Genomic DNA, 23,367 nt, shown 5'->3' on the forward strand with positions numbered 1-23,367 from the left:
AAGATGGAATGCTTAATGAATTGTATCAAAACGTTTGCATGGGAAATAATTTATGAACATGAAATAATAGAACACAACGAGTCATAATTAACAAATCTACAATTATGTACAACTATTCTAAGTAAAATGTGACAAATTCTTAATCATGGATGATGAACAATCAATAAAAATGACATACAACAATAATTCACATGACATAATATAAAATTATCCATAAAATATGTACAAAATGCAATGGAATTAGAATTTAGTATAGTATAGGACATTTTTAAAATTGGCGAATTAATTAACATATACTATAAGTTGACAAACTTGTATAAAAAAAATTAGAGATTTATTTACAATGTGCATGATAACTTAAATAATATATAGAAAATAAAAAATAAATAAAACACATGTTAAGATACAATATACATAGCAAAGTTATAAAACATGTATATATAAATAAATTTGGAAATAGTTATTTGTAAAAGATAACATGAAATTAATAATGTATATAAAAGAAAAAAATAAGTAAATATATAAATTATACATTTAATGAATCTTTTAAAAAAAATCTAATCATACACACAAAAAGGTAAAAAAACTATATTTACAAAATACATAAATTTAGTGATGTATATTCATAAAACTATATTTATAAAGGGAAATTTAAAACAAATAATATATAGCATAATTTTACATGTAACAAATTAATTTGGATTGATGGTACATACAAATAATACATACATAAGGATAATAAAATATGAAAATATATATAATAAGTAAATTGTACAATTTAAAATGTGGTCCTTAAAAAGAAATATATTATACACATAAATAACTTGAAAAGAAAATATATACATAAAAAAATATTTACATAAAGTTATATGAACATAATAACTTGTACTATAGTAATAATAACTTAATATGGGTAATGTACATATGAAGAAATTTTAGAAATAATTGTATGTCCAAAATAATATTGAATTAAAATATGAATTATAAGATTGACTTAATTTTATCATAGACTATATACATAATAAATTCAGAAACATAATTATACAAGCTTATAAAAAAATATATGTATAAGAATAACATGGCTTATATAATATATGTAAATTAAATATATAAATGTTAAAATATACGCCTAATGATAACTTGAATGACACATAAAATAAACGAATATAAATATTAAAAATATAAATAAATTTAAAAGAAAAAAACGACATAAAATTAATAGCATACATAAATTAGAATGAACTTTATTGCAAATAATATACAAATTATCAAAATAATAGAATAAAAGTGCCAAGATCATTAAAAATATCCACACATATAATCCAAGATGTAATAGAACGTGAATATACAGTGTTTAACAAACTTAATTAAAACAGAATTAAAACAAGAGGGTCAATCTACGAATAAAGTAATCATAAATGGGATTAATGTGCATTAACATATAGGGACTAGAATGGAAAATTGTCCAGGCCCCAAAGCATAATGTTGCGGTGCAGATCCAATTGCAAAAACGCGCAAATGTTAGGGAAAATTTTAAAAAAACTGGTAAGTTGCAATTAGGGGCTAATCAGAATGCAACACAAAAGGAGAGGGACTTGATGCATAAATAACCCTTTTGAGCGCAAAAGCGCAGATCCGAGTCTTTTGGGCGGGCTGACGCGCGGGTTGCTCCTTCCAAACGCAAGCCAAACACCCAATTTATTTAGGGTTTTGACTCAGCAGCCTTTAATTTCTAAGGCTATTTCAGCACCAGTACACCATTAAAATTGGTGAGGTGTATGGAAACAGCCTTTATTTCAATTGAAATCAACACTTCAAAGACCATTTTCATTTGTGAATCCGCATTTCTATCCCCGATTTCAACGGAGAAGCAAAGGGATCTCATCAATGCATTTAGCAAAGGTAATTTTTTCTTTTTTTTTCTTTTTTAAAAAAACTAAAAAAAACCAGGTATATGCGAAAATATATATATAGATATGTATATATTGAAGACGAAAGAGAAAAAAAAATTGAATCACCTTCTGATTTCTTTGATTTCTGGTATTGGAATTTTGTAGTGTTCGTAAATTTTGCAGGTACATATCATTGGCTTTTTATAGCCGATTTACAGAATAAATAAATAAATAATAAAAATGCATTTTATTTGTTGTCATCTGTTGTATTCTGTTAGCCTCTTTCTCGTGTATTCTTTGCAGGATCATCCGTACAGAGGAGCAGGGAGAGGCACGCTTGAACGAAGTCGTGCGAGGAATCCGCTCGTGAGACCCGGCCCCCGGCACTGCTCTGGCATGTTTCAGAAGCTTCTGGTGCTTGGCTGCTGGGATTCCCTTTGAATTTGGGCTATTCGGGCTAGGGATTTTAGAATTTGGGTTGAAATTGCATTTGGGCTGGTAAAATTTGTAAAAGGACATTGGTATTTGGATTTTCTTGGTTGTGTGTTTTTTTATTTTATTTTTTGGTCTTTTAATTTCTATTTTTTATTCTAATGGGCCCAGGTGAAATGGGCCTATTACAATCATCGGCAAAGAAGAGGTGCGAAAGAGCCCGCCCCAAGCGAGATAACCATATAGGTTTCCAACTCTCTTCAAACAAAGCCGACCTAATAGAATGTCCTAACCATTCTATACAAAGTACAAAAAGGTAGGGAGAGAGAGGGCAACCTTGCCTAATTCTCCTAATAGGTCTAAATTTAGTCGTTGGGACTCCATTCCACAAAACCTGCATGGTAGAGTTAAGGATAGCAGAAACAATAACATTTGTCAGATAATTAGGAATACTTGCTGCTTGGAGAGAAACGTCAATAAAATTCCATCGCACTCAGTCATAAGCTTTTTCCAAATCAATTTTAATCGTCATCCATTTTCGATTCTTGCAACTCTTCATTGAATGGATCACCTCTTGTGCAATGAAAATATTGTCAGTAATATTACACCCTGCAATAAACCCCATCTGTTCCTACGCAATAATTTTTGGAAAGATAATCTTAAAGCGGTTAGCAATTACCTTTATCACTAACTTGTATAAGATAGAACAGAAGCTTATAGAGCGGAATTGGGTAAACTCCTCAGGATTCTGAATCTTGGGAATAAGAACAATCAAGGTGTTATTAAGCCAAGAATTAATACTTCCACCATTGAAAACCATTTTTACCCAATCACAAACAGCTGGACCTACCGTATCCCACTACTTCTGAAAGAAGATAGCGTGTAATCCATCACTATCCGGAGCTTTTAAGGGAGCTATGTCAAATATAGCTCTCTTAATTTCATCATCAGTGACGGCTATTCCTAAAAAATCAATATTGGTAGAACCAAGTCGGGGAAACCTGTTTGGAGGCAAAGGTCTCCTAGGGCCAGGATCATTAGCGTACAATTTTTGAAAAAAATTAGATGCTTCCAACTTAATATCTTTAAGTTCGTACAACCATTCACCAAGAAAATTGCGGATGGCAGTGATCCGATTATTTTTACGTCGTTGCAAAGTACGGGTATGGAAGAACTTAGTGTTTCTATCCCTCAAATGTAACTAATCGCAATGAGCCTTTTGTTTCTAGAAAAGTTCTTCATGGTGTAACACATTTTCGAACTTATTTCTTATCTCCAGTTCAACAGGAGTCAAATGATTAGCACCTAAAATATCTATTTTCCTATAAACAGTTGACAACTTATGGATCAGACTTCTCTTACGGGTGGCAATGTGGCCATAAGTGGTCTTATTCCACTTTTTGAGATTACCAATAAGATTATCTAAAGAAACAGACATGTTCCCTTGAAAGTCCCACTGATTCCTCACTAAATTATCAAAATCAGGATGTTCAACCCAGCTTGCTAAGAACCTAAAAGGTCTTCCTCTAGGCAAGACAATATTCGGATTAAGGCTGAAGAAAAGAGGTTTGTGATCGGATTTAATCCTCGGAAGATGAGTAATTAAGCTATTAGGAAAATAGTTTACCTAAGCCTCATTTCCCAACACACGATCCAGCCTTTCAAACAACTTACCCCTATGCCAAGTAAAGGGGGGTCCCCTAAACCCCAAGTCATGAAGTTTAGGGAAATCACAAAATTACCAAAGTGAGGACATCTCTTGCCAGCCGAAAGGCCACCCATTTTCTCTTCTGAAGAAAGAATAGTATTAAAATCACCGATCATTATACAAGGAGTTTGCCCAGCAGGATTTGTAGCTCTCAAATCATGCCAAAGGTCTTTCCGCTTCAGACGATTAGGACTCCCATACACGAACCTAATCAAAATTAGATTTGACGAAGAATTAGGCCAAACCCGGGTAAAAATGAATTGAGTGTGGTTTCTGTTAGAATTAAGTGACCCAAATTCTTATTTAAATAAAATACGATGGAAAATAAAATAAAAGTAAAATCCATATAAAACTAGACTTCTTTTATTTTATTTTAGAATAAGGTTTTTAAACCTTATTAAACTTCATCTATTTTATATTGATTAGGATAAAGTGTTTCAATCCTACTAGAATATGGCTTTACAAGCCTATAAATAGACATAGTCTATTCCTCTTTTATTGGATAAAAATTTTTGACATAGTAAATTTTCTTCTCCTCTGCCCGTGGTTTTTTCTCGAAAGGGTTTCCACGTAAAATTTGTGTGTTCTTTATTTTATTTTATTTTATTTTATTTTATTTTATTTTATTTTATTTTTCACAAATTGGTATCAGAGCTTCCGGGTTGTTTATCTCGATCACAGTAATGGCGTCTTTAAAGTATAAAATTCCGCTGTTAGATCACAGCACCAGATTTGCGTTGTGTCAAATTAAGATGTAAGCAGTTATTGCACAGATGGATCTGGAGGATGCCCTGCCAGGGATAGATAAGATGCATTCAACATTAATAGATGAAGAGAAGAAGCGTAAGGATCGAAAGGCATTAACACAATTACATCTGCATTTGTCCAACGAAATTCTGCAGGATGTGATGAAAGAGAAGACTGCCGCTGCATTATGGAAGAGGCTAGAACAAATATATATGTCGAAAACTGTAACAAGCAAGTTGCATATGAAGCAGCATCTTTATGCTCATCGTTTGGAGGAAGGTGCGTCTGTACATGAACACTTAACAGTGTTTAAAGAAATTCTCTCAAACTTGGAGGCCATGGAGGTTCAGTATGATAAAGAAGATCTAGGGTTGATTCTACTTTGTTCGTTGCCCCCGTCTTATTCAACCTTTAGAGACACAATTTTATATAGCCGCGAGTCTCTCACAGTTGATGAGGTTTATGATTCTTTAACCTCGTATGATAAGATGAAGCATCTTGTGGTTAAACCCGACTCTCAAGGAGAGGGTCTCATTGTTCGTGGGAGACAAGATCGGAATGCTGATTATGATCGTGGTAGGACACAGGAACAGAATCTTCGTGGTAAATCTAAGGGTAGATCAAAGTCTTCAAACAGAGGTAAAACTTGTAACTTCTGTAAGAAGAAATGGCACATTAAATTTGAGTGCTATAAGCTACAGAACCAGATTAAAAGGGAGGCTGCGAATCAAAAAAGAAAACAACCAGAAAATTCCGGTGAAGTTGATGTTGTAGAAGATTACAGCGATGCTGAACATCTAGTCGCTTTTGTCAATGATTTTAAAGTAAGCGAGGAATGGATACTTGATTCAGGCTGCACCTTCCACATGAGTCCCAATCGGGATTGGTTTACAACTTACGAAACTGTTGGGTTTTGACATTTCTTATCTCTCCTTTATCTTTTGCTACTATCAACATGTCATCAACATAAAGAAGTGGATACACAAAAGAACCATCACTGTTTTTCTAAAAGTAAACACAACTGTCAAAACTATTTCTTTTGAAATCATGAGAAGTCATAAAGGAATCAAACCTCTTGTACCACTGTCTTGGTGACTGTTTCAAACCGTAAAGAGACTTTTTCAGTAAGCAAACATAGTCCTCTTTTTCTGAGACTATAAAACCCTCTGGTTGTTGCATGTAAATATCCTCCTCAAGTTCTCCCTGCAGAAATGCAGTTTTTACATCTAACTGCTCAAGCTCCAAATCATGCATGGCCACAATACCAAGCAAAGCTCGAATCGAACTATGCTTAACAACTGGAGAGAACACATCTGTGAAGTCCACTCCTGGAATTTGACTGTAACCCTTTGCAACAAGCCTTGCTTTATATCTGGGTTCTTCAACTCCTGGAGTCCCTTCTTTCTTTTTAAACACCCATTTACAACAAACAGCCTTTTTACCTTTAGGAAGTTTCACAAGGTCCCATGTTCTGTTTTTGTGGAGTGATTTCATCTCTTCGTGCATAACAAACATCCACTTTTCTGAGTCTTCACAGCTAACCGCCTCAGAATAATTAGATGGCTCTTGATTCGCATCTATATCTTCAACCACATTTAAATCATAAGCAACTAGATCAGCCTCGGCATACTTCTTTGGAGGTTTAATTTCTCTTCTAGTTCTTTTTTTGGCGATAGAGTATTGTGGTGAAGAAGCAACTCTATTCTCAATTTTTGTTCTGGCTTGAGGAGTTGACTCTGTATTAATCTGATGCTCCACCTGCTTTTGATTTTCTTTATTGGAAGAGTCTTTAAGAGATAAGTTAGGTAGCATAGCAGTTTCATCAAAAACAACATCTCTGCTAATCACAACTTTTCTATTTTCAAGACACCATAACTTATACCCTTTTACACCAGCTTTATAACCAAGAAAAACGCATTTAATGGATCTCGATTCCAATTTTCCACTATCAACATGAGCATACGCAGGAGACCCAAAAATCTTTAAATCAGAATAATTAGCAGAATTACCAGACCATACCTCTTGTGGAGTTTTTTCTCAATGGCAACGGATGGAGATTGGTTGATTAAAAAACATGCAGTAGAGGCTGCTTCTGCCCAAAATGACTTCGATAAGTTGGCATTTGACAACATACATCAAACCTTCTCCATGATCGTTCTGTTCATTCGTTCTGCAACGCCGTTTTGCTGTGGAGTATGACGAACTGTCAAGTGTCTCATGATCCCTTCTGACTTGCACAATCTATTAAACTCATCAGAACAGAACTCTAAGCCATTGTCTGTGTTGAGGTATTTTATCTGTTTTCCAGTCTATTTTTCAATCATAATTTTCCAAGACTTAAATGCGAAAAACACATCGCTTTTCTGCTTCAGGAAGAATGCCCAAACTTTTCTGGAAAAATCATCAATAAAGGTTAGCATATAATTAGCTTCACCTCTCGAAGGCACTCTGGATGGCCCCCACAGATTAGAATAAATATACAGAACTCAATATTGTTTTGATGGGAAACATTTTAAAATTTAGAGAATTAATACAGAACTCAATACTTTCATATATGCTCCTATACCTTCTTTTATACTCATGTTGATTAATGGAAACATTTTTAAATAATGTCAATATACGATTTCATATACTATCAATAAAACAAATATAATTATTATCGATAGATATGTCGTTTCATGTGTTAATAATACATCATCAATAAAGTAAATATAATTATCAGTTTAAAATTAATATATTTAAACGTCTCATTAATGTAAATATACGCCATCATTGAAAATTGCAAACAAATTCTAATTAAAAATGATAAAAAAATCATATTTAAAACTTAATTATAAAAATGAGACCTACTTTAAATATAACGAAACATTTTGGAACTCAAAAAACTAATCTAGTACTCAATGTTTCCATATATTTTCTCGTACCTTCTTTTGTATATATATATATGTGACTTCGTTTATTCACTCCAAATTCTATGGATCTTATTTTTGACTCAAAATTTAACACTCTCATTGGTTTTTTATATAAATTTTTCGTAAATATAATTTTTACATGATTTTTTTATCTATTTTAGAAGGGTAAATGTACTTAAAAGTTCCCTCTAGTATAAGAACTTGATCAAATTAGTCTCTCTACTATTAAATGGATCAATTTAGTTCTTGTATTATAAAAGATAATTAAATAAGGTCAAATCGGAATAAATTTAAAATTTATTGTTTAACAATGTTAATATTTTTAAAGTTTTTATAATTTTGTACATGAGATCTTTTGTTTGAAATTGAACTTCGGTAAAAAAAATTAATCTTTAAAATATTTTTTATACAATAAAATTAATTCTATTACAATTTAAACTTATTTAAATTTTTTAATAATATAAAAACTAAATTAATTTATTTAATAATAAATAACTAATTTAATTCATTCCTAGAGGACCTCCCAAAACAATATTATAAATGTGTTATAATCTCTAAATAATTAAAGTTGTGTGAAAAGCTCGTACAAAAGGTTGGCACCTGACACAAAATACTGTACATGAACAGCAGAAACCCGCCACCCTTGTCTCTTGAGGGGACCTACTACTACCCTAAGTAAGACGACCACTGAGGTTGTGAAACCTGACCAAATCTCATGTCACACAGTGAAAAGATTACTATAATAATACTTGTTATTAAAATATATAATTATGAAATTAATAATGTATCTTAAATATAATTAGGGTAAATTACATAAGTACTTATTAAATTATTAATAAATTTTTATTTTAGTTACTGAATTTAAAAAATTATAATTTGGTCATTAAACTATTTAAAAATTTTTATTTAAGTTACTGAGTTGTTAAAAGATATGCTATATAATTTTTTCTGTTCGCACTGCATGTACCAATAAAAAACTCTCTTTCCCTATTCTCTTTTACAATTTAATTTTTTTTATAAAACAACTTTGAATGTCACGAATCTACGAATAAAAATTTAAACAATTTTTGTCTCTGATTTTCGACATTGATCGTCAGATCGACTTGGATCTAATGTATGTTCTTCTACTCATCAATAAGTACTGATCTACTGCACCGATCATCGGATTGTCGTTCGGAGCTCGTTGACGAAATTTTAGAAAAACGTAATATTCTTATGACTTAAATGAAAATTTTTAAATAATTCAATAATCAAGTTATATTTTTTAATTAAATAACAAAAATAAAAATTTAACTGTAATTTAATCATAGTTTACTCACAATTATTAATAATATAGAAAATACAAAACCTTCTATTAAAATGCATCAAAAAGTGCATAACTGAAAACAAAATCTGAACTATTACTTTTAGGCATTGACACATCCGCATCCAAATGCTTCCACCTTCATCAATATACATGTATATATCTAACTACTGTTGCAGAGCGTGTAAGAACGTGTAGTTAAGACCCCCCCCACCCCGGCTTCCGGACCTCCCCCCTCATTTTTAGCTGCCTGCCTCTCTTCCTAACTATCACTCAGCGCAAACGTGTAAAAAAGCAATCCGCACCCAACATATTCTCTCTTTATTTCTCACTCAGGTTACTACTTATCATGTCTTGGAAAAGAAACCCATCCTCTGGTCTTTTTCATTACATGAAACTTTAACCAACATGTGTGAAAAAAAACCACTTTTCCTAAGCTATTTCAGTCAGATGTTTTTGCTTCCCAGCTTTGCCTTCCCAAAGCTTTTCTTAGAAGGCTTGCATGTTTAGTGCTGGTCTTGGTGTAAGGTCATTATTAGATTTTCTAGCTAGGGCATGTTTGAGATCTTTATAGTGATAAAACCCAAGTTGCCTCATCTCTCAAAGGAGCTCGATTTAGGTTTTGTTATATATGGAGGACTTAGACAGGCTTGATGATCGTACAGTCTCTTCTTCAAATGATAGTGCAAGGGTTAATAATAACTTAGCTGCAACTGTTACCACCACTGGTTTTCACAGTCCAGTCCATCATTTACTTCAATTTGATCATCAAGCAGCTGATACAGATATGTCTGATGCGATCAAGACCCAGATCGCGAATCACCCTCGTTATCCAGACCTAGTATCTGCTCACATAGAATGCCGAAAGGTGGTTTTTGTGTTTTATAATTTTTCTCGTTCACTTTTGCTCATAGTTTAGTACTAACAAGCTTATATATAGGTTGGAGCACCGCCTGAGCTGGCTTCTCTTCTTGAAGAAATTGGCCGAGAGAACCACCACCCCATAAGTGGTTGCAGTGAAATAGGAGCTGATCCAGAACTTGACGACTTCATGGTACTTCAAAAGTCAGAAGATTCCTTTTTTTTTTCTTTTCTGGAAAACACAAGTCCTCTTAATGTAATATTTTAATTATTTTTTGTTGAAATTTGAAGGAATCATATTGTGATATTCTCCATAAGTACAAAGAAGAGTTATCAAAGCCGTTTGATGAAGCGACAACGTTCCTCAGCAACATTGAATCACAGCTAAGTAATCTCTGTAAAGGAGCACTGACAAAAACTTTGGATTATGGCTCTGGTAAAGATTTTAAACTGCGGATTTTATTATCTCAAACTACTGTATATTTACAATCGGTAAAAAGGGTAAATATGTTATTCTGCAAATTATAGATATTATTTTCAATGAATGTGAAGAACTCTCTCTCTCTCTCCAGTCATTTAACTCTCCTCCTACCGTGCTGTGCTTGTAAATTAATATATGTATGTGTAATGAAATGTTCAAACTTTAACCTTAGGCCACATTTGGTTGGGCTATTTTCATATTTCTGGGATAATATAAACGTTAAATAGTTTAAATTTCCAAAATATATATTTTCCGAAAATTTTACATTCTTAAGAATGTGGATATTTCAAAATATAAAGTTAATCTCAATATCAGTTTTTTATGTAATCTTACAATACCTTCATAATGTGAAGCCTCTTATAATTTTACTCTCATTTTTAATCACTTTGATTTATTTTATTTAAATTTTCTCAATACATTTATTATTATTAATCGAGAAAAGTAACATTTTGTCTACTATATTACATTTAATTTGAAATGTTACAATTATACCACATTTATCATTTTTTAATATTTTGATTAAATTTGAGGTTAAACTATAACAAATAACATGTTTTTATTAAAAATATATATTGTTCCTTTTCTTTTCTTTTCTTTTTTTTTCTTTTTTATCATTTTGATCAAAAGAGAAGTCTTAGTTAAGAAATGCCTTAATTTATTAGTAAATTAAAATACTATCAGCTCCAACCTTTAATAGTAAAGAATAATAATAAATAAATTTTACAAGAAGAGTTTAGTAAGTTATGTTTTTATGTAATTTTATATTCTATTAATTAAATAATAAAATTCTTTATTACAACGAAATAAATTAATGTAACATATTCATACTAATTAATTTTACATTTTAATAATCATGAACCAAAGTTAAGTTACTACTTATATAATTTTATTTTGTCCAGTTACCTATTACTTACTATGCTCGAATTTAATTGTGTTTCATGAATTAAGCTTTGAAGATGGGGACCGGATGTAAGATTAATCTGGGTTTGTTTAAGAAGACATTATTGTTTGTTTTAATTATAGCTGTATAATTTTTATTGTTAATTAATATTCAATTAAATGATTGAACTTTGTGTGTTGACTTGATGGTTAAAGTGTTCACTGTCCTAGGCATGGTTTAAGTTCGAGTCGCACTAATCGTGTTGTTGTTAGGGCTTTATTCTCCTCTTATAACTTAAAAAAAATCAATTAAATAACTCGTTGTATTTAACTTAGCTTAAATTTAAGCTCCTCAAATAAACATAATAACATTCAAATATTTAATTAACATATAGTTTATTAATGTTTAATTTTGGTTTACGTGCGTAATTTAGTTAGTAGTAGATTACCTTTATTAAAAGAATCAAATATTATCAAAGTAAAATAGAACTAGTATTTTTAAAATTTTTATGATTCTGTAAATGGAATTTTCTGTTACGATTTAAATTTATTTGATTCCTTTTAATGGTTTAAGGAAAAAAATTAATTCATTTAATAATAAAAAATTAATTTGACTCAGTCCCTATGAACTCTAGGTAATTTAATCCATTATATTATATATTTGACCTTCGAAATAGTTTAGTTAGTGTTATATGTAATTGATTTTCAGATGAAGCTTGTGAGTCAAGTGGTTGGGAAGCGGAAGCTTATGAACGTGGGCAGGAGGACATCAAAGGAATGCTGATGCGCAAATACAGTGGCTACCTCTGCAATTTGAGAAAAGAATTCTTGAAGAAGAGAAAGAAGGGAAAGCTACCAAAAGATGCTAGGATGGTACTTCTACATTGGTGGAACAATCATTATAGATGGCCATATCCTACGGTAAATCACAATGCTTCACTTTGCAATTGCTTGTTTGCTCTCATTAGGGTTAGGTGTTCACTGAGCCTAATGTTGTTACATCATTTACTATATATAGCATCATGCATTGCCCTTGAACCCTATTTGGCTAGAAAGTATTTGTTTATAATGATTAGGAAGGGTGGTCTGCGGATATTTGCAGGAGGAGGAAAAGTTGAAGCTATCAGAGATAACAGGTCTAGACCAGAAGCAAATCAACAATTGGTTCATCAACCAAAGGAAGCGCCATTGGAAACCATCAGAAGATATGAAATTTGCTCTTATGGAGGATTTTGCTGGAAACATTAATGGAGGACCTACTTAAAAAAGACTACACTTGGAACTGGAAGTGATGATCAAGCAACTGGGTTTTTAAGGCATCCCTTTTCCATATGTAAATGTTCGTTTCAATCTTTTACATATATAGAATAGTCTTGATGCATTGAATGGGATTGGTGTTTCTAAATGAGTCGAGTAAAGTCCCTATTGTGTGTTGGATTTATAATTTCAGTGGAGGTAGCATGCAATTGAAGCTCCTGAAATTATTGTTGCAATAAAGACAGACCCAGTGGGTTGCATTGAATGTGAAACTAAGTTTGCTTTAGGTTTGATATAACATTTGTTACATCAATTTAACACTTTTTCTTAATTTAATATCTAAACATTTTTTGGCTCAATTTAATAATTAAGTTTTTTTTGGCAAACATATGTTAATATCATGTTTAGACTAAGCCCGAACCTGACACGGCCTAGCCTGACCCGGCCCATGAGCACCTCTACTATTATATATCCATAACCAATGACAAATTCCAATTGCAAGTGTAGTACAATTTACAGCCAAAAAGCGAGTTTCATCTGTAAAACTTTTTGCTGTGAATTCACAGCCAAAGGTGGATTCCAACCGAGGGGACTTGTCGTATGTCCACAGCCAAATGACAGTTATTATCCACAAACCTGTAGTGGTTTATCCACTACTCGGTGTGTTAGAGAAAGGAGTTCTAAAGAACTCCTATTGTGGTATGTAGCAGTGGGTAAGATCTATTCTATTAAAAATTGAAACTATATGACATTTTTAAAATCATGAGCATATAAATCTCGAAATTTTGTTATGATATAAATATGCATGAGAATTGTATATTAAGGGGAAAATCTGAAATTTGGATTATTCTAATATCTGCTACTATGAGTTCCAATATATGTTAATGATGGTTGCATTGGAAGAAAAACAGATACCCTGAATTGATTGTCTAAATATGATCATATTATGCGATATTATTTAATGTGTCTTATCAATTGTTTGCACTGGTTTTCGTGTGAATGGACTCGCACTGAGCATCATAGCTCACTCTCCCTTTAAATTTCCATCCTTACAGAAAACCAATCAGGATAGGATGCGAACGTAGCATCTGAAGGGTTTCATCTCGGAAGAATTTATTTTTTTTAAAGCATTATAAGAGTATTATTTTTATTGATAGACTGTATTAATTATTTTATTTTGAACCATGGCATGAACTTAAAATTTGGGCTTGAATTACTTTGTATGACATTTAACTTAAATTATTAGGATATTATATTATGTTTATTGATTAGTATGTATGAACCCCTTTTTTTACTAAAATTAAACAGATCAATTTTTCATTGTAAATATAGAGTTTAAAACTTAGAGGAGTAATAGAACATTAACTAAATTTCTACTAAATTTAATAAATGTTTTAAAGATGATTGTTTTCAAAATTCTGAAAATCCTGTTAGGCTATCTCGGTGGCTGATGTAATTTTTCGAATTTGGGACTAACGTCTAGGCCTGATTAGAGAGGTTATAAAAAATTTTAAATGTTATATAAATTACGCAAAATACTAACGGTGTTAAAATTTTTTTTTTGTTATGCTATAAAAATATTGTCAGGAAATAGAGAGAAATATACGTTAAAAAATAGGTATTGAGCAATACTTAACGAATTAATATTACATAATAAAAAAGTATTTTTAAAACTCCAAATTAAAATTAAATTCATTATTTTCAATTAATAAAATAAATAAATAAATAAATAAAGCTAAAAGTAATTGAACGTATAAAATACAAAAAATATCATATCATCTATCACATGTCGGTTATACATTGATTATTTTTGCTACCTCATAAAGAACATCTTTAATATATTGAAGTAATTTTATAAAATATTTAACAAGTACCAAATCGAACAAAAAAATTTAAATACAAAATTAAAAAAAAATGTCAAGTTTAAATACTAAATTTAAAAAAATAAATAAATACCAAATTAAAAAATTATCAAATTCAAATATCAAATATTATATTAATCCTTTCTTTCACAATAGTGAATAGCGATGGATAAGTATTGAAGTGGCTGTAAACAACTCAAGGGTCAGCTTTTATTTAGTGTTCTTTTCAAGTGTGTAGTCTTGTAATAAGTAGAACTGTAGAAATATTTGTAAGGCACTCTTATATTCTGTAAAGTCATGTCTGCTTTAGCTAAAAGGGTTCTTTTTATGGTACACTTTTTTGAACTTTTATTTGTTATGCCTTTTTTTGTTCACTAATCTTGTATTTTTATAGGAAAGATTTTGGATTTTTCTAAAATTAATTTTCTTGTCACTAGTGTTTTCAAAAAAGATAAATTATTTTCATAAAATATGTTTTATTTTTATGAGTGAAGATAAAATCGACGATAACATAAATAAAGAATAAGGTAAGTAACTACTACATTATATCGAGAGTAATTACATATTTTTAATTATACTAATATTTGGTAATACAAGGTAATCTCATTCTCACCTCTTTCGTAAGTTATATTTAGATAATTTTACCTTTAATTTTATAATTTTATTAAATGAAACCAAGAAGCTAGTTTAATTAAAATTAGTAAAACTCTTTTTTTTCAAAATAAATCCACTTCAATTATATTGTTAGTGTCGATTATATGGACTAAATGCAACTCTAGTTTCAATTTAGTGTGTAAGTTAGACTTAAATCCTATATTGTATTTGTTGATTAGTAGTGGATTACTGATCTTTCAGAAAGGCACAATAGAAGTAAAAAGTTTCTCGAATTGTACAACCAAATCTAGAGGTGAGTATTCGATCAAGTCGAGTAGAATCAAGTCAAAAAATTTTGAGTTAGTTGAGTTGACAAATCCTATTTTAGCAATCGAACTCAATTTGAAATTTTTTTTGAATCAAATCAAAAAATTTCGAGTCGAGTTGAGTCGAGTCAAGTTACATTTACATGGACCGATTATTTAACTAGTAGACGAAATACAACATTATTTAACTACATAAATAATATAATTTACTTAATAATTACATGTAAAGAACTATTTTATGCATACAAAATAACTATACATAACGCTGCAAGACGATCATTGTAGTCAAATTTGAATTAATTACATAAGCTATTAGACGCATAATTATATTTACCGTACGGGCTTAGGGGAAGGAATCGAAGCTAAAAATCAACAAAAATTTTTTAGATTAATATTTTTTGGATTTGACTGACTTCAACTACACAAAAGTACTTTACCCAGATTTCACATTTTGATAGGTATGGTTTTACATTTGAATTAAGAATACATATACTTATCATAAAAAATTTTAAAAAAAATTCATAAGTACGATTACTTTTTTTAAGGAAAAAATGTTAAATTTTAAATATATTTTGAGATATATATTTTTTGTTACTTTTATTGTAAATTTTAAAATTTTATCAATGGGGAAAGAAATAATTTGCATGTTAATAACATCTAAAATTGTTTCAACTTTTTTACTTGTTAACAAAAAGAAAATAAATTCTTTAATAATGATAATTTAGTAAAATGTTATTTTAGCCTTTTATCAATCAAACAATAAAATCTTACATTTTAATCAAATAAATCAAATAGCATGTTGTTACATACCCAATAATGTGCTAACCAAATGCCCCCTTGAAGTATAAGGAGTGTGTAAATATTGATGTACGAAATGAAATGTTTATTATATATGGGTTATTATTAAGTATACCGGTAGTGGAATTAAAAAACTTTATAAATGAGTAGATTAAGTCTTAGTTCGATTGGCATGGGCATTATTATTGTTATAATAAACGTTGATAATTGCGGTAGAACAATCACAAAGAAATAAGAAAAAAGAACATTAAGAACACACAAATTTGACGTCGAAACCATTTTGGGAAAAAATCACGGGCAGAGGAGGAGAAATTCATTTATGCTGAAAAATGAATGATTCATGAGGACTTTCGACTACATTTATTTAAGGGTTGAAAGACCATATTCTAATCAAAGTTAAATAGAAGAAGAATAGTTATATACAGATTCAACTTGTATTGTATGGTCTGTACGGCCTTAGGTCGTAGCCCGCCACAGATCCCCTTATTTTGTTACTATATTTATTTCTTCAACAAGTGACGGGATTCGGGCGCACAATCTCTAACAATCACAAAACCCCGTAAGGGGTATTCTTAAACAATGAACACCAACCGAGTCGAAGTAATACTCAAAGTTGGTTATAGGAAGTGACTCAGTCATCATATCCGTAAAATTATCATAAGTACTAACTTACGGTAAACAGGGCTTTACTATTGCTATCAAAAAGTGTTTTCGAAAAGATAAAATATCTATTTTAGACATGATGTTATAAAATAGAAAATATGTATTTAAATGTTATTTAAATCCATTGTTATTATGATATATGGAATAAATAAACTTAAACTATAATATTATAAAATATTTAAAATAATTTATTAAGCAATTAATATTATGATGTAAGTAATAAATGAAATATATAAGTTTAAATTCTTTAATATTATGATATATGGAATATATAAATTGTAATTGTAATTGATTATAATAAAAAATTATAATTGACTAAAATGTAAAGGATGTTTATTTTCACGTGTTATTATTACCATAATACGAAGCTATTACTATTTTGGTATTAACAAATATTCAATTTAGATTATAACACAAATATAATAAAATAATTTATGGCAACCCGTTGTTAATATTGTGATATATAAAATATATTTTTTAAACAATTAATATAAATTATTTGTAAAATTTAATTGGAGTATATAATAATATTTATATTTGATAGTTAATATAAACGAAAGACAAATATATAATTTGTCTAGGTTTTGACTTCTCAAAAGCTCGTTTGAAAAGTTGGTTTGGTTTGAAAAACTATTTGTTTACCATTTCTTTTGGTTTAAAAAGTTGGTTTAACTTTGTAATGATAAGTAAAACATAAGTAAATTTGACTAACTTTACGAGAGTTATGCATAAATCAAATTTATAATAAAACAAATAAATTTAGGCCTAAAAATAAATTTTCTAATTGAGCCATTGATAGAATAGAAAAAAAAAAACAATTAAGTCTTCAAGTAATCCAAATGAGCTTCAAATTGGTTGACCTTTAAGGAAGTTCGCTTTTAGACTGCTCACTTCAATACTTTAACTCATCCCAGCTTAAAAGTATGTTTCAATCATGTTTAACTTATAGGCTTACGTTCATGAGCCAAGTTTGCCTTAAAATAGAGTCTTTAAGCCCTAAAAACTACTTCTCGAAAGTTTCTTGTCATTAATCTATTTGGACTTACAGCGAGTAATTGAACCTCGAGGAAAACTAAATCCATGACATCTATGCACTTGAAATTAAGCATTGATACTCGTATGACAAGTCAAGTGGCTATTAAACTATGTATTTTTTTTAATATTTGATCTTTCTTATTATTAGAAACTAAACGTTATGAAATTTAAAATATTTTTAAAATAAAAATTTAAGTATAACGCAGAGATTTAAAGGTAGGTAGTTTTTATTTTTCTTTAAATATAGATTAAAGTTGGTTATTATTAAAATTCGGTCTCACCAGTTGGAAAGTATTTGATTCTTATTTTGGTTCAGTATAACAACTATATATGCTTATGCTTTCAATTTTAGTGAGTAGCAGCTGAAATAATTTATTTCCTAACTTTGAATCATGGTGCCAACACAAATATTGTGGGATGCAACAATTGTCACTCCTAGCAGTGCAACGATATGAACGAAAACCAGGAAAACATACAACAGTAATTGTCTTAAAGAACAAGGAAGTGTGTGAGATGTGTTAGATCAACCTCCACCTAACCGGGCTGTCTTGATGAGGTATTTGTTCGCTGCAGAAGTGAACATCATCCTCATGGTCAGGAATTTATTTTCCATTATTCAGTGGAATATTAGCTTTCTATCAACATAAACAATGGGTATGAATTATTTAGATGCCTACAGATGCCGTGTTCAAATGGATAATAGTACGCAACTTCCCTACTCATAACAAAGTAGAGTAATCTTCACAATTAGACTTTTTACGGACAGTACACAATAGTTCACACAGGTTGCAAACTGAACCACAACCTCTTTCCCAAACTTAAAACAGATGGAGAAAAACATGAAAGTCAAGGATTGTTATTCATTACATGATTTTGGCTACTATCATCATATATTGTCCTACTCCATAATTGGTTGGCATAGGCAAAAAACAAGAGAAGACAATGGACACGTTCAATTTTCTGACTATTTTATTATTTTATTGGCCAAAACAACAAATTTCAATGATCCCCTATTCCTAGACACTGCACAAACTCCTATGCTCTTATGGATGTGAACTAGGAATCATATTTTGCTCCTAAGTTGATCCAAAATAACCATTTCCCTTGATCATACCAATAATTCATAAATATTGTAAATGGTAGACTTTTTTTCCTTTTTTTCCCCTAACTGTTGAGGTGAGAAAATATTGAAGTCAATAGATAAATTGTGCAAGCAACTGCTGTACTTTACGTAAGCATAAGTAGAATTCTCACAAACAAATTTTTATATATGCAGTAAATGAAGGTGAATAGAAATACTTGCTTGCATGCTATGTGTACATACCCCCATATAACATGGCAACCAAAGCAGAAAAGATCAATCACCTTGATAACATGTCTTGAACCTGATCAGGCTAAACTGGATATCCTAATTTATTGAGACTTAAGGTGCAACTGCAGAGAACCGATACATGTTGCAAGTAGATAACTTGTTAGACAAGCAGAACCCATATAGCTAAAAGCAGTTGGAATGAGGGATTTCAGGAGAGTTGTTCCTCAATATCAAGTTCCTCCAACAGGTTGACATGGTTGAGGGGATTGAACATTTCAATGTCAAAACACTTGTTGGGAAGCTTTGTTGGGGCAAGAGGGTACTCAACGGAGCATTGTTTAGTGATTGGAATTTTACGTGCAATGACCACAGAGTTAATGACTTCATCAGTGGGATGGAATATGCAGAGGACTTCAAATCCCCGTAGATCACATGGATCAACAACTGGATAAAGGAAAGCCCTAGCACCATGAGCACTCCTCAGCATCAAAAGAGCCCCAGGGGCCATGTACTCAGCCAAATGATCGATGAAACGAACTTTTGTTTCCTTGTCCATCCCCACAAGAGCCGCCAAGAACACAACATCATAGTCCTTCAAATCATTTGTAATATCCATTATATCTGAAGTGTGAAAGAACATCCTTTGAGATAAATCAGGGTCAGATGAAACCAGTTGAAGAGCCATGGAATTGGCTGAAGGGTCGATATCATAGTTGTGGAAAGAGGTGGTGGTAAGATGGAAAGACGCCAACACAATTGAGGTGAGGGGAAGAGGACCAGAACCCACAAAGGCAACTTTCGTAGGGAGATTCGAGCAGTGTTTGGTAAGGATATTGAATTCAAGTTGGCTAAGCTTAAGATAGTTAGAATAGTAAGGGAAAATGTTAAGATGGTGAAGAGGGTTATCATAGGATCCCAAGATGGTTGAGAAATGGCTCTCCAAGTGTCCCTCAGCTTCTCCACATAGTCGAATCAACTTACACCTGATGTCTTGAATTGATTTGCAAAGGTTGGTAACATCGATAGGGTTGGGTGGCATGCATGTGACAACAAGTTGTGTGAAGAGCATGTTGACATCTTTGCAAGGTTTGAGACTCTCGAGGCTTGAGATTTGCTCATACAACTCGCAGACCTTTAGTACCAAGGGATCTTTCTCGCAAACCATGTCGACACTATGAGGTTATGGAAAGAAAAATTGATAATAAAAAAAAGAAAAGAAATAAACTTGTTTGAAGAGGTAGAGACAATCTCAAAACCTCCAATGGAGTCATTATTTATGGGCAATTGTGGGGACCACAACATGCTGAGCCTTGTTTTGCTTTATTAACAGTAGAAGTTGGTTTTGATATTTACAAGTTTTTTACCCTTTTTCTTGGAATATTTGCTAGGTTTTCTTTTGTCCTAAGTGCAGAAAGCAAACTTTGGAGAGCTAAGAGTATAATTCGATCTCTTCAAGGTTTAGCAGATCCATGGGGTAATATTTTGCGCGCACACACGTATATATGTACATAACAGGTCCTTGTAGTAATAACAAATATTTGGCTGAACTCTTTTAATTTCATAATTTATATTGTAGACTAATAATTTCTTCATCCACAATTTTATAATCCCAAAGATTTATTTCCATTAAAAGAGTTAAAAATCATATATAACAGGCTTACTTCAAAAAAACTAATCTTAATTTTTTTATTATTCATAAATTTCTTATGAAACTTATTGATACAAAACTGGGATGACGATAGTTAGAGATATTTTATTCGTTGCATAGAGAGTTGTAAAATACATCATGAGTGTCAGAGAGAAAGAAAGATATAGCTGAGAGATAGTCGTTGAGAGAGGAAGAGAGAAGAGAGAGATCCTAATTTCTTGGCCCTACGAGATTTTATAAAGGACACCATTGATCTTTTCTAAAGTATCACATGTCATTCTATTGATGATTCCATATTTCTTAAAACTCAATTGAGCTATCGACGTCAATTAGTCTTAAGAATATGGATAGCAAGTATGACACCTTTGCTAAAGGTATTGTCCTCAATGTGTGTGCTCACCTTGCCATGGGTTTACAAAGTAAAGAGTCCTTAGCTTTTTGTTAGTAAGATATTGTTCTGACAATTGACCTTAACTCACAAAGCAATGAATAATGTCGGTATGTAACAAAATGAACTCACGAGCTATAGGCATAACAAAACTATAGTCATAAAAGTAAAACATTTCATTGTCTCAATGCTAAGGTCTAATTTATATGCTCCATCGTACATAACATACTTGTCTTTGTTCATTGTTTATTGGAGTTTGCTAAGTTGCTTAGCTTAGTTAGTTAAAGTTAGTAGAATGTTTTGTTAGTATATAATGCAACTTCATGTAATCTTATTTTCAATTGAATCTGAATGCACAATTCATCCATTACCTCTCAACCTTATCAGCTAAGTTTCGATCACCATTATCATCTTAACAGTTTTTTTTTTTAAATTTTCTATTAATTTATTAATTTGTATTAAGAATAAATCTTAACAAATTAACATTTCTTATGTTGAAACTTAGCATTTGCCTTATTAGTTATTGGTGTTCACCCTATAACTCATGTTGTGGGATTGAGTTGTAAGAATTGTGTGCTTGTGATGTGTGTGAGACAATAAATTATATATATAAGGAAACATTTCTTATTTCAACTTTTAACCCCTAGTCCGTAATTAATATTAATCGATAATAGAATCTTTTACCTTTCATAAGGGTGTTTAGATAACCTTTGTAATTAGTGCGCCTCACTGAACCCACTAAATGAATTGGGTGCAATTGAAGCAATCCAAGAGGGAGAGTAAGAATTACAATAATTACACGGGTAATTACAAATAATTATATTCAAATCTAACTACCTATTACTTTCTAAACATGTTTGTACATTATTTAAGTTTAAAAAGTTATTTTTATATATAATAATTGTATTTTAATTTTAGGATATATAAAACATAATTATATGCTATTTTACTAATCTCATTCAAATAATTTAAATTTTTTATTGATTGGAGATAATTTTTTATATTTTTGACATATTAAATAATTAACTAAATTACATAGTATTTATTATAAATTATTTATACTTAGATCAAGGATAAACCGATGATAAAAATGATTATATGTTTCATGTTAGAAAGAGAATAACTCAATGAACATGAAGTTTATTAGTAATTAGATAAAATTGCATAGGATTTTTATTTTTCTTGTTAAGTTTATGAGTAACCGTATTGTTAAATACTTTTTGGGTAAACTACACCTATGATCACTCTAAAATAGTGTTTGTCTTATTTTAGTCAATTCAATTTTTTCTCAATTTAGTCACCTAAATAAAATAATTGTGTGAATTAGTCACTGTCGTTAAAATTTTTATTTTCTTTTAACAAATTGCTGATGCGAACTAAGTGACTAACATATGACATTTTTTAAACTTTTGACTAAAATTTATGGACCTTTCTATAATTAATCCAAAAAAAATTTCCCCTCTTTCCCCCTTCAAAGACGATGGCCGAAAGAACCACCATCCCACTGCTCACCCCAAATGAAGGATCTGATGATTACTCCGAAGGATACCTTATCCACACTTCCTTTAACGTTTCTATTCCTAAGCTTATCCACAACGTGAGGGACATCGTTTACCCTTGCAATTCGAACCTCGCAGCCCTTCTCGAGTACATGCTTCGTTCCCTAATGGATCTGCTTGAACGAAGAAGGAAGGAGGCCTAATTTACCTATTTTAAAGTGATCATGGTATAATTTAGCCTAATATATTATATAGGATGGTTTGATGGTATATATGTTTTGCTACTTGTTTAGAGAATTTTTTTCTCTCAAGTATTCTTGATAATTTTTATAGTAATTAGTATTTTTTAAAAATTTATATTTATGTAATTATGAAAGTATAATTTATACTACCAAACATGATATAGAGAATTACAACTAATTACACTTAGTCGACTATATCCAAAAAATTGAATTCATTGTAATTACGAAAAAAAACTATTATCTAATAATTACATTTTCATCTAAATATTTTATGACATACACAAGAAAATGATTTGGCTCTAGATTTCAACTACTTCTCATGTTTCAGCTTTAATACTATTGAAGTCCCCCAAGATTCCTTGCCTTTATGCTTTCACACTGATTTCTTATATCATATATAATTAAGAACCAAAAAACTATAATGAATTAATAACGTTTCTTTCACGTATAAGAAAGAAAAAAGTGAAGGAACATTGTTCACCAATCACTCCATCCACACTTGGAGTGCCAATGACACTTGATGAAATA

The 23,367-nt window shown here is 30.8% G+C and overlaps 2 protein-coding genes and 1 long non-coding RNA gene across 3 annotated transcripts; 2 read left to right on the forward strand and 1 right to left on the reverse strand.

Annotated features, from left to right (window-relative positions):
- The first annotated feature begins 1,228 nt into the window (after positions 1 to 1,228).
- On the forward strand, positions 1,229 to 2,451 carry LOC107893861 (uncharacterized). The gene is made up of 2 exons (XR_001683035.2): positions 1,229 to 1,902; positions 2,196 to 2,451. It is a non-coding gene; the product is annotated as an uncharacterized lncRNA (long non-coding RNA).
- A 6,775-nt stretch (positions 2,452 to 9,226) lies between these two features.
- LOC107893870 (homeobox protein knotted-1-like 1) lies at positions 9,227 to 12,737 on the forward strand. The gene is made up of 5 exons (XM_016819012.2): positions 9,227 to 9,862; positions 9,935 to 10,048; positions 10,147 to 10,291; positions 11,925 to 12,136; positions 12,318 to 12,737. Exons 1-5 carry the CDS (start codon positions 9,626 to 9,628, stop codon positions 12,477 to 12,479), a joined length of 870 nt encoding a protein of 289 aa, XP_016674501.1. The 5' UTR covers positions 9,227 to 9,625; the 3' UTR covers positions 12,480 to 12,737.
- A 6,260-nt stretch (positions 12,738 to 18,997) lies between these two features.
- Positions 18,998 to 20,312, reverse strand: LOC107893879 (nicotianamine synthase). The gene has a single exon (XM_016819022.2). It carries the CDS (start codon positions 20,225 to 20,227, stop codon positions 19,271 to 19,273), a length of 957 nt encoding a protein of 318 aa, XP_016674511.2. The 5' UTR covers positions 20,228 to 20,312; the 3' UTR covers positions 18,998 to 19,270.
- Positions 20,313 to 23,367: the final 3,055 nt, after the last annotated feature.

This window comes from Gossypium hirsutum, chromosome A08 (genome assembly GCF_007990345.1).
Source record: "Gossypium hirsutum isolate 1008001.06 chromosome A08, Gossypium_hirsutum_v2.1, whole genome shotgun sequence".
Classification (NCBI taxonomy): domain Eukaryota; kingdom Viridiplantae; phylum Streptophyta; class Magnoliopsida; order Malvales; family Malvaceae; genus Gossypium; species Gossypium hirsutum.